The sequence below is a fragment of the Phocoena sinus genome, chromosome 3 (genome assembly GCF_008692025.1).
Source record: "Phocoena sinus isolate mPhoSin1 chromosome 3, mPhoSin1.pri, whole genome shotgun sequence".
NCBI lineage: Eukaryota > Metazoa > Chordata > Mammalia > Artiodactyla > Phocoenidae > Phocoena > Phocoena sinus.
Genome location: NC_045765.1, coordinates 54165751 through 54177981, shown reverse-complemented (window position 1 = coordinate 54177981; position 12231 = coordinate 54165751). Strand labels below are relative to the sequence as shown.

General features: G+C 42.6%; 3 protein-coding genes across 3 annotated transcripts in view; 2 read left to right on the top strand and 1 right to left on the bottom strand.

Annotated features, from left to right (window-relative positions):
• Positions 1–12231, bottom strand: part of LOC116751289 (transcription initiation factor TFIID subunit 7-like) — a 183069-nt gene that overhangs the window by 74684 nt on the left and 96154 nt on the right. The gene's annotated exons all lie outside the window — the stretch shown is intronic.
• PCDHB6 (protocadherin beta 6) lies at positions 366–4386 on the top strand. Its single transcript, XM_032626990.1, has one exon. The coding sequence runs from the start codon at positions 582–584 to the stop codon at positions 2973–2975; it is 2394 nt and encodes a 797-aa protein (XP_032482881.1). The 5' UTR covers positions 366–581; the 3' UTR covers positions 2976–4386.
• On the top strand, positions 5176–8529 carry LOC116751281 (protocadherin beta-17-like). Its single transcript, XM_032626991.1, has one exon. The coding sequence runs from the start codon at positions 5556–5558 to the stop codon at positions 7944–7946; it is 2391 nt and encodes a 796-aa protein (XP_032482882.1). The 5' UTR covers positions 5176–5555; the 3' UTR covers positions 7947–8529.

Here is a 12231-nt window from a genome sequence, read left to right as displayed (position 1 = left end):
CTGCACTGCCAATGAATAAAAGTTGGTTATAGGAAGTTTACATTATCTGAGGGAATGATTCTTAAATGTGTTAGTTCGCATCAGAATCACTTAAGAAGTAAGACTGAAGTGCAAATTTCTGTTAGTACTGCCAGAGAATTTGATTCAAGTTCTGGAGGGGAGCTCAGGAATTGACTTTGAAAAAACACCCCGAGACTCCCAGTTAAGTCTTTATGCATGTGTTTCACACACTACAGTTTGAGAAACACTGACTTTTAAAAAAACCTTTTAATGCTCAGATTTTGGATGTGGTGTTGACCTGCAGCACCCCACGAAGTTATTAATTTGAACGCATGGTGGCAGTGCAGGCTAAGAGAGTGGATAAAAGCTCTGCATTCAGTGGACTCCATTTCACGGAGAAACCCAAGAAAAAAATACAGAACACACAGCTAAAGCTAAGATAGAAGTGTTCGGGGAGCGGACGCCACCAGACAAATTATAAGAACGAATTTGAAATTTTATAGCAGACATTTTGGAGGGTCAACGGTGGACGTGGTGATTGGGATTGGAAAAGGATTTTTCCTCTGGAACCAGACATAACAATGGAGATGGTGCAAACAAAAGTACATCATAAGAAAAGGCAAGTGGTGATCTTCATTATATTGATTCTTTTGTGGGAGGCAGGTTCAGAATCGATTCAGTATTCTATACTGGAGGAGACAGAAAGTGGCACATTTGTGGCCAACCTGACAAAGGACCTGGGACTCACGATGGGAGAGCTGGCTGCCCGGGCCGCCCGAGTTGTTTTTAAGGGGAATAGGCAGTATTTGCAGTTTGATCCAGAGACCTATGATTTGCTGCTAAATGAAAAACTGGACCGGGAGGAGCTTTGCGGCTCTACTGAGCCCTGTGTGCTACCCTTCCAAGTGTTACTGGAAAATCCCTTGCAGTTTTTTCAGGCTGCCTTGCTAATTAGAGATATAAATGACCATGCCCCAGAGTTCCCCGCTGGAGAAATGCTACTAAAAATATCAGAAATTACTATGCCAGGAAAGGTATTTCCTTTGAAAATGGCACAGGATTTAGACGCTGGTAGCAACAGCCTTCAGAGCTACAAAATCAGCTCCAGTCCTCACTTCCACGTTCTCACTCGGAACCGCAAGGACGGCAGGAAGTCCCCAGAGCTGGTACTGGACAAGGCGTTGGACCGTGAGGAGCAGCCCGAGCTCAGGCTAATCCTCACAGCGCTGGATGGCGGCTCTCCGCCCCGGTCTGGGACCACAAAAATTCAGATCGTGGTCTTGGACAGCAATGACAACGCCCCCGAGTTTGCTCAGGAGTTCTATGAGGCCCAAGTCCCTGAAAATAGCTCCCTGGGCTCTCTGGTTCTCACCGTCTCAGCGAGAGATTTAGACGCAGGATCCTTTGGGGAGGTATCTTATGCCCTATTTCAAGTCGATGATGTTAACCAACCCTTCGAATTAAACGCAAATACGGGAGAAATTCGACTGAGAAAGACATTGGATTTTGAGGAATTTCAATCATATCAGGTGGATGTTGAGGCCACAGATGGTGGGGGACTATCAGGAAAATGCAGTTTAGTCATCAAGGTCCTGGACGTGAATGACAATGCTCCCGAATTGACTATGTCGTCACTTACCAACCCCATCCCTGAAAACCTGCCTGAGATCATAGTGGCAGTTTTCAGTATATCAGATGCAGATTCTGGACATAACCAACAGGTTACTTGTTCTATAGATGACAATCTCCCCTTTCTTCTAAGACCATCCGTTGAAAATTTCTACACCTTGGTAACAGAAGGAGCGCTGGACAGAGAGAGCAGAGCCGAGTACAACATCACCATCACCGTCACAGATATGGGAACCCCCAGGCTGAAAACCGAGCACAACATAACCGTGCTGGTGTCCGACGTCAACGACAACGCCCCCGCCTTCACCCAAACCTCCTACACCCTGTCCGTCCGCGAGAACAACAGCCCCGCCCTGCACATCGGCAGCGTCCGCGCCACAGACAGAGACGAGGGCGCCAACGCCCAGGTCACCTACTCGCTGCTGCCGCCCCTCGACGCGCACGTGCCCCTGGCCTCCCTGGTGTCCATCAACCCGGACAACGGCCACCTGTTCGCCCTGAGGTCCCTGGACTACGAGGCCCTAAGGGCGTTCGAGTTCCGCGTGGGCGCCGCCGACCGCGGCTCGCCCGCGCTCAGCAGCCAGGCGCTGGTGCGCGTGCTCGTGGTGGACGACAACGACAACGCGCCTTTCGTGCTGTACCCGCTGCAGAACGCCTCGGCGCCCTGCACCGAGCTGGTGCCCAGGGCGGCCGAGGCGGGCTACCTGGTGACCAAGGTGGTGGCGGTGGATGGCGACTCGGGCCAGAACGCCTGGCTGTCGTACCAGCTGCTCAAGGCCACGGAGCCCGGCCTGTTCGGCGTGTGGGCGCACAACGGCGAGGTGCGCACGGCCCGGCTGCTGAGCGAGCGCGACGCGGCCAAGCACAGGCTGCTGGTGCTGGTCAAGGACAACGGCGAGCCGCCGCTCTCGGCCACCGTCACGCTGCACGTGCTGCTGGTGGACGGCTTCTCGCAGCCCTACCTGCCGGCCCCGGAAGCGGCAGCGGCGGACGCGGCCCCGCCCGCCCCTCTCACCGTCTACCTGGTGGTGGCCTTGGCGTCGGTGTCGTCGCTCTTCGTCTTCTCGGTGCTGGTGTTCGTCGCGGTGCGGCTGTGCAGGAGGGGCGGGGCGGCCTCTGTGGGTCGCTGCTCGGTGCCCGAGGGCCCCTTTCCGGGCCACCTGGTGGACGTCAGCGGCACGGGGACCCTGTCCCAGAGCTACCAGTACGAGGTGTGTCTGACGGGAGGCCCTGGGACCAGCGAGTTCAAGTTTCTGAAACCTATTCACCCTAACTTCCCTCCCCAGGGCACTAGGAGGGAAATGGAGGAAAACCCCAGCGTTCGGAATAGTTTCCTGTTCAGTTAAGTATCGGATTATTCTATTAAACCCTACTTAATAAGTTAGACATCTCTTTTAAGTTAAACCTACATGTTATTAATGCATATTATTGACGGTCCGTTTTCCTGATTATTTTATTACTGTTCCTTAGGGTGAAATTTTAAAGAATCAGGTACTGGGAATGCACAGTATTTTCCCTATATTATCGTTAGTAGTTTTTAAAAATTATTCTCACTCAAGTATATTTGAAAATTTGAACAAAAGTAAATTTTTATTTGCATTATTTAAAAATTTTTTAATTGAATAATCTATACTTTTTACAAAAATTATATTCCAAAGTCCTCAAGATTGTATTTCTAAGTAGTGGTGACAACTGTCATCACTACTGCTATGTAGGGAAAAAGTTTTAATGTATTTAATATTATTTAATCAGATATTTAAAATTTTAATGTGATTGATATTATTGAATGTATTTGATATTATTTAAAATGGAACTGGGCTTAACTAAATTATATTTAGCTGTGTTCTGTGTCCAAATAAGTGAACTATCATGGCTCTTTTGTCAGGGATGATTACCAATCAATTCAATGAGTGTAGGGAACACTTACTGTTTTGTATTCCCAGTATAAGTTTAGGGTAACTAAAGTGTGGAAAACTAAAGATAAATACTAAAGATGACTAAATGCTAAAATAGCTATTCATATTTATGTGTATTTCAGTATACCACAATAGTCAATACATATTTTCTATGAATATAGACTTAACAAAATTGTCAACACATTAGTTTGTGAGCTTCATGTAAGAATATGCTGGCCTTTTGAAAACAACACCAAGCCAATTATAAATGCTTAATAAATATTTGCTAAGTGTTATTAACATACCAATAGTGAATTAAAAAAATAACTTTCAAGGAATTAGTAATACTAATATTCTCTTTATAATATAATATCCTTGCCAATAAGTGAAATTATTAAATATCACTGTTTTAACTTTCCTTCTAAACAGAAAACATCCTTGTTCACCCTAATCTCTATTACAGAATATAAAGTGCTTGAGAGTACATTTTATCTGCTTGTCTTTGTCTAACAGTTTGCAAGTTCAGAGGTATTTTTGGTAAAATCCAAATTATACTTTTCAAACTCCTCCTCCTTCTATATGTGTGATACCTGCCAAGCCCTAAGTAAGTTATGAGCATCAGGTTACTAGCTAATGTCAGATTTTCGCTTCCAGCGCTGTGTATGCACCATTTATCTTTATTAACCACAAATCATTTACTTTCACAGTTGAACCCATATTTGATTTTATTTTTGTTGGTTATATTTGTAGTATTTTATGAAATATCTCTCTTTACAAGGTCCCGTCAAAGTCTGGCAGTGACAATTGAGTGAATATTTTCTTTTTATCCTTAATTAAAATGGAACTGGACTTAACTAAATTATATTTAGCTGTGTTCTGTGTCCAAATAAATGAACTATCATGGCTCTTTTGTCAGGGATGATTACTGATCAATTCAATGAGTGTAGGAAACCCTTACTGTTTTGTATTCCCAGATATTTCCCCTCTCCTCCTCCATTCTTCTTTGGGGGAACTGCTTCTTCTGCTATTCTTACTCCAACCACATGGCTTTACTTGTTGCAGTGGATTTTTTCAGTAACCCCATCTGCACAGTCCCAGAGGGTGTACACTGGGATAGGCCCTTCCCTAGAAAGTATATGTTTGACTTCATTGGCTTTATTGCCTTCTTCATGTTTGCAGAAAGACATTGCCTGAATTCAGAACTTACTGATTTCCAATAAAACAAATGGGCATTTCTTCTCAACTTTAGTGAGCTATGCACACAATGAGTTTATGAAGGAAAAAAAATTTCCCAAGGTTATGTATACAGAGACTGAAAAGAAATCACATTTTTCAGAAGTTACAGGCACACTGCAATTTGACTGGGAGTAGAAACTGGATTTAAAATTTTATAACTTCTTCTAACACGATAGAACAAATTAGTATTTTTGTAATCGAATGTAAGCTCCCTAGAGCAAGAATTTTTGTGTTTAATTTACCACTTTATCCTGAGAAGCTAGAAAAATTCCTGCACAGAGAAATACTTATTAAATAAATAAAATTATCTTGAGCCCAGTTTTGTCACCTGAACTTGTACCTTTATAGAGAAGATGAATATATAGATAAATAGGTATTACTTTGCTCTCACAACTGTTGTTAGATACTTGAACAAAACTGCATCACAGGTGAGGGGGAAAGGAGTTTATAACACTCTATGACCCAAAAGGTGTTCAACGCAGTTTAGCTATTATTACATTACTCTTTGAAATAAAGACTACCTGAAGTTGTGAAGCAGAACGCTTGGTGGCGCTGCAGGTTAAGAAAGTGAAAAACTGTCGCTGCATGCTCCCCCAGACTCCATAAAAACCGATCCGTTTCTGGCAGCTCACAAAAGACACATTTACACTGATGGGTAAAGAAGATTTCAGAGAGGCGGCTATCCCCCTGTCAACGTTAAGAGCTAACTCAAGATTACTGAACCAAGATAGCAGAGCTGGCTGCAAAACAATTATTTTGTGATTAAATACTGCATCTTTTAGACCCGGAGGAACCATGGAGACGCCGCTACCCAAAGCGACGCAAAAAAGGCAAGTGACTGCCATTATTATTCTATTACTATTGTGGGAGGTGGGTGGTGCGGTCATTAAGTATTCTGTTCTAGAAGAGAGACACAGCGGCTCATTTGTGGCCAACCTAGCAAAAGATCTGGGGTTGGGCTTAGGAGAGCTGGCCTCGCGGGGCGCCCGGATTCTTTCCAGAGGGAATAAACAGCATTTGCAAGTCGAGCACAAGAGTGGGAATTTGCTCCTAAAAGAAAAACTGGACCGGGAAGAGTTGTGCGGTGACATGGATCCATGTATACTGCATTTCCAGGTGTTACTGAAAAACCCGGTGCAGTTTATTCAAGGTGAATTACAGCTCCAAGACGTAAATGACCATGCCCCTGAGTTCCTGGAAAATGAAATCCTACTGAAAATCTCAGAAAGTAGCCATACAGGAACCGCATTTCCTTTGAAAATAGCTCAAGATTTAGATGTGGGCAGTAACACAGTTCAGAACTACACAATTAGCACCAACTTCCATTTCCACCTTTTCACTCGAAATCGCAGCGACGGCAGGAAATACCCGGAGCTGGTGCTGGCCAAAGAGCTGGACCGTGAGGAGCAGCCAGAGCTCAGGTTAACCCTCACGGCGCTGGATGGTGGGTCACCGCCAAAGACTGGGACTTCCCAGGTGCTCATCATGGTCCTGGACATAAATGACAACGCCCCTGAATTTGCTCGGCAGCTCTACGAGGTGCAGATCCCAGAGAACAGCTCTATAGGTTCCCTTGTCATCACTGTCTCTGCCAGAGATTTGGATGCTGGGACCCACGGAGAGCTCTCCTACTCATTTTTCCAATCATCAAGTCAAGTCATTCAGGCCTTTGAAATCAACACAGTAACGGGGGATATTCGATTAAAAAAAATGTTGGATTTTGAGGAAATTCGATCTTACCGTATGGAAATTGAGGCCTCAGACGGTGGGGGTCTTTCAGGAAAATGCACTGTGGCCATAGAAGTGACGGATGTAAACGACAACGCCCCTGAATTGACCATGTCATTACTCATGAATGATATCCCAGAAAACACCCCTGACACTGTGGTCGCTATTTTCGGAATTTCAGATCCAGACGCCGGGGACAATGGCAAAATGATGTGTTACATCCAAGACCATCTCCCATTCCTTCTGAAAATTTCTGTAGAAAATTTCTACACCTTGGTAACAGAAGGAGCGCTGGACAGAGAGAGCAGAACCGAGTACAACATCACCATCACCGTCACAGATATGGGAACTCCCAGGCTGAAAACCGAGCACAACATAACCGTGCTGGTGTCCGACGTCAACGACAACGCCCCCGCCTTCACCCAGACCTCCTACACCCTGTCCGTCCGCGAGAACAGCCCCGCCCTGCACATCGGCAGCGTCCGCGCCACAGACAGAGACGCGGGCGCCAACGCCCAGGTCACCTACTCGCTGCTGCCGCCCCTCGACGCGCACGTGCCCCTGGCCTCCCTGGTGTCCATCAACCCGGACAACGGCCACCTGTTCGCCCTGAGGTCCCTGGACTACGAGGCCCTAAGGGCGTTCGAGTTCCGCGTGGGCGCCGCCGACCGCGGCTCGCCCGCGCTCAGCAGCCAGGCGCTGGTGCGCGTGCTCGTGGCGGACGACAACGACAACGCGCCCTTCGTGCTGTACCCGCTGCAGAACGCCTCGGCGCCCTGCACCGAGCTGGTGCCCAGGGCGGCCGAGGCGGGCTACCTGGTGACCAAGGTGGTGGCGGTGGACGGCGACTCGGGCCAGAACGCCTGGCTGTCGTACCAGCTGCTCAAGGCCACGGAGCCCGGCCTGTTCGGCGTGTGGGCGCACAACGGCGAGGTGCGCACGGCCCGGCTGCTGAGCGAGCGCGACGCGGCCAAGCACAGGCTGCTGGTGCTGGTCAAGGACAACGGCGAGCCGCCGCTCTCGGCCAGCGTCACGCTGCACGTGCTGCTGGTGGACGGCTTCTCGCAGCCCTACCTGCCGGCCCCGGAAGCGGAAGCGGCGGACGCGGCCCCGCCCGCCCCTCTCACCGTCTACCTGGTGGTGGCCTTGGCGTCGGTGTCGTCGCTCTTCCTCTTATCGGTGCTGGTGTTCGTCGCGGTGTGGCTGTGCAGGAGGGGCAGGGCGGCCTCGGAGGGTCGCTGCTCGGTGCCCGAGGGCCCCTTTCCGGACCACCTACTGGGCGTCAGCGGCACGGGGACCCTGTGCCAGAGCTACCAGTACGAGGTGTGTCTGACGGGAGGCTCCGGGACCAGGGAGTTCAAGTGTCTGAAACCTCTTGTCCCCAACATCATGGGTGAAGGGGTTGGTACGGACACCGAGGAAAACTCGAGCTTTAGAAACCATTTGGGGTTCAATTAAGAATCTCACTTGACAAGACGTGATAAATCATCATATTCACTAATGTATTAATTTCCAACCCTTTCATTCACATAGAGCTTACATATTCACTCATTCGTAAGTTTTGTCATATTTATAGTTTGAAGTATTTTACATTCAGAATCTCTAGGTGTTTTTTATAGTTGCTGTCTTTTTTTAAGCCCTTCACATTTTGCATGTGAGATGAGACATTAAATGGTGAAATGGTCTCAGTTTTTTGGTGGTCAGATTTTCGGAAGTCACAAATGTTTTCAGATTCCTGATATTTGAGCTTGTTCATTGATATCTTGTTATGACTAACTGAATTATGTTTTACGATTATCATAGCATGTCAGGCTATTGTAAATGATGGCTTTTAGGTTTAAAAATAATTTTCACCTATGCAAAAAATTTTGTGACCTCGAATATAGCTGGATTTCTGTAGTGTTGTTTTGAGAACACTATTGTCTTTCCTCAAATGAACTAATATTTTATCTGGATGTTTTCTGAGTATTCTCTTTTACAAAATTGATATTATTTAGACCGTCTGCCATAATTTAAAAGGACTTAATCCCAGTTAAATAGAAAAAATGTTGGTAGAGTTATGATTTCTTTTTCATAATAAATGGTTTTTAGTATGCAAATAATGATTTTCATTCTTTTAAAATAATATGTAGTCACATGATTCAAACATATTCAATAAGACCAAAAAAGAAAGTGAATTAACACCATGATTCTCCCACTCATGAATAATTATCAATGTCATCATCATTCTAAAGTATTTCTATGATGCTTATAAGTTACTAGCTGGATGGAAATAATTTTATAAAACGAATCTGTAAGAAACTGCTTCTTTATAATTAAAACCATCAGATTTTACTGAAATATAATAAAAATAATATGAAACTATAGAACTTGCTTAAGCTTAGGTAAATATTCCCTATAAGGTTAACAAACAGGAGTATGGTGCATATTAAGATATTAGCAATAATCAACTGCCTGCTGAAAGACAAGCAAATAAACATTCTTACACTTCCTCCTCCCCTCACCTTACTTTATACTTTTGTTATATGTGGTTACCTTAACAATGTTTATAACACTTACAATGTGTTTTAAAAGGATAATCTTCATAATTGTTTAGACATTTTATGTTTCAAATATTTAAGTCGTCATATAATGCTACTTTTTTCAAGCTTATTCAAGTCTGTCCAGAGGTAACAACTTTTGAACCTTTTGTTTTTTTCCCCCATTATATTTGCCTCCATATTTCTAAATAATATGCTTACAAAATGCTGTTTCTCAAATTTAAGTTTTAGATATTATCCATTTACTTCCAAAGGGCACACACACAAACTTGCACATTTCTTCTACCCCATCCTCTCTCATACCGATATCATTATTCTGTTTAAATAGTGTTTAAATAATTATGACTATGTACATATCACTTAGACCCAAACCTCATATTGCTCTAAGATTTTGTTTCTATTTCTTTACTCTTAAGTTAATAATTGCCTCATTTTCCACTTTACTTTAAAACCCTTAGAAGAAAACATAGGTGTAAAGTTTTCTATGTACATATTTTAAAGTTATCCCCATACTTTCTAAAGTCTAAAGCTCCTCATTGTATTATTAAGCCCATAAAAAAAACCTCTCAGTTCCATTATTTTTTCTTGGAGCTACTGTGGAGCCACCCAGACTCCTGCTCAATTGTACACTATTTTCTCTCTAGACCTACTCCACGGCTGGCATTTTGGGGTTTGCTATACCCTTCATCCTGGAAATTTCTTTTCTCTCTCTCATGTATTTGATTTCATTTTCTGCATTTATTATGTCTTCCTCTTTATTGGTTTACCCCCCTAAATTCCTGAAAAATATTTGGTGACAAATTTATTCAGAACTTGAACATCTGAAAATTTTGGATGCTATAAAATCAAATGTTGATTTGTTGATTTTGTTGGATGTGGAATTCTAGGTGAGGAATTATTTGCTACTAGTATTTTGAAGGCATTGCTTCATTGTCTTCTAATCTCCAATGTTGAGATATTCAACATTCTGATTACCCATTTTTTCTGAGACCTATTTTTTTCCTAGATCCCTGGTTCTCAACTGGGGGCAAATTTGCCACCCAGCAACATCTGGTAATGTGTGGAAACGTTTTTGATTGTCACAAGTAGAGGAGCTGGTGCTAGTGGCATCTGGTGGGTAGAGGCCAGGGATGCTGCTAAACATTCTACAATGCACTGGACAGCCCCCTGCCCACAAAGAAGTATATGGCCCCAAATGCCAATAGTGTTGTAGCTGAGAAACCTCGCTCAAGATGAAATTAGGTCATTATATATTACCTCCATTGTTGTAGAATTTCTTAATTATGTGTCATAGTGTAAGAATTTTGTCATTTATTGTGATAAATACCCAATGAGATTTGTCAATCTTGTGTAATGTGTTCTTTAGACTAAGACAGGATTTGGGATTTGTGTGTGTGTGTGTGTGTAATTTAAAAAATGATTTCCTCTATTCAGTGTTCTTTGTTTTCTTATTCTGTAACTCTTGTTAGTTGTATAGTGACCTCCTTGGTTGATATTTAATTTTTCTTAACATTTCTCTATTTACTATTTTTGTCTTTATTTCCCTGGATTCTAATAGATTTTCTCAACCTATTTTTTAACACTTCTGATTTTTAAGCTTTTGCTAGTATAGTTTTCCTCTCAAAAAGCTCTCTTGCTCTCTGAAGGTTCTTTCTATAGCTTTTTAGTTTTTAATTTTTAAATTGAGATGTAATTTACATACCCTAACAGTCACATTTTAAAGCTGTTCAGTGGTTTTTAGTATATTCAAACAGTTGTACAAGCATTACCGCTAATTCCAGAACATTTTCATCACCCTGAAAAGAAACCTGGTTCCCATTAGTGGTTACTTTCCCTTCTGTCCTCCCTCTAGCCTTCGGCAACCACTAATCAACTTCATGTCTCTATGGATTTGTCTGTTCTGGAAATTTTATATAAATGGAATCATACAACATGTAGCCTTTTGGGTCTGTCTTCATTCACTTAGCATGTTTCCAAGGTTCATCCATGTCGTGGCACATATCAATACTTCATTCCTTTTTATGGCCAAATAATATTAATGTGGTATCGATGTACCACATTTTATCAGCTGATGGACATTTGGGTTTGTTTCCACTTTTTCACTATTATGAATAATGCTGCTGTGAACATTCATGTACAAGCTTTTATGTGGATGTATGTTTTTGATCCTCTTGGGCATATACCCAGAATTAGAATTGCTAGGTCATAAATATAGTTACTCTGTTTAATTTCTTAAGAAATGTCAAACTGTTTTCCAAAGTAACTGTACCATTTAACATTCCCATTGACAGTGTAGGAGGGTTCCAGTTTCTCCTCACCAACACTTGTTATTTTCTTTTTGATTATAGCTATCCTAGATGGTGTGAAGTAGTATCTCATTGTGGTTTGGTTTGCATTTCCCAGATGGCAAATGATGTCGAGCATCTTTTCATTTGCTTATTGACCATCTGAATATCTTCTTTGGAGAAATATCCACTCAAATGCTTTGCACATTTAAAAATAGGATTTTGGTCTTTTTATTGTTGAGTTGGAGTAGTTCTTTATTCTGGATACTAGACCCTTATTAGACATATGATTTACAAATATTTTCTCCTATTCTGTGGTTTGTCTTTTAAATGTATTGATAGTATCCTTTGAAGCACAAAAGATTTTTTTATTTAATGAAACCCAATTTATTTATTTTTCCCTTTGGTTGCTTATTATGCTTTTGGTGTCATATCTAAAACATCATGGCCTAATCGAAAGTCATGAAGACTTACACCTATGTTTTCTTCTAAGGGTTTTATAGTTTTAGCCCTTACACTTAGGTCTTTATCAATCAATGGCAGCCTTTTATTGTATCACAGAGACTTGGTCTTTTCTTATACCTCTGAAGATATTAATTTTAATTAATTTTAAGGTTTTTAAAATTTTTCTTCTAATCCTAGCATTTCATTTTTCTTTAGTATTACTTTTATCCTCTCTTTGTTCTCCACTCTCACGTTAGAGACTTTCCTTTTTATGTATTATGCTGCTTGGCTGTTTTTTGTTTTTGTTCTTTTTCCATGAGACAATAAAAAGCTGATTAGGCACTGCATGTTTGGGTGGGACTAGTTGAGTGGTGGATCTCACCTTAGGATAATTAAATAGTAAAAAACATTCTGCTTGGGGACCAAAAGTTAATATCTGTAAATCTCTTCTCTTGGGCCTATGTTGTTTTCCAG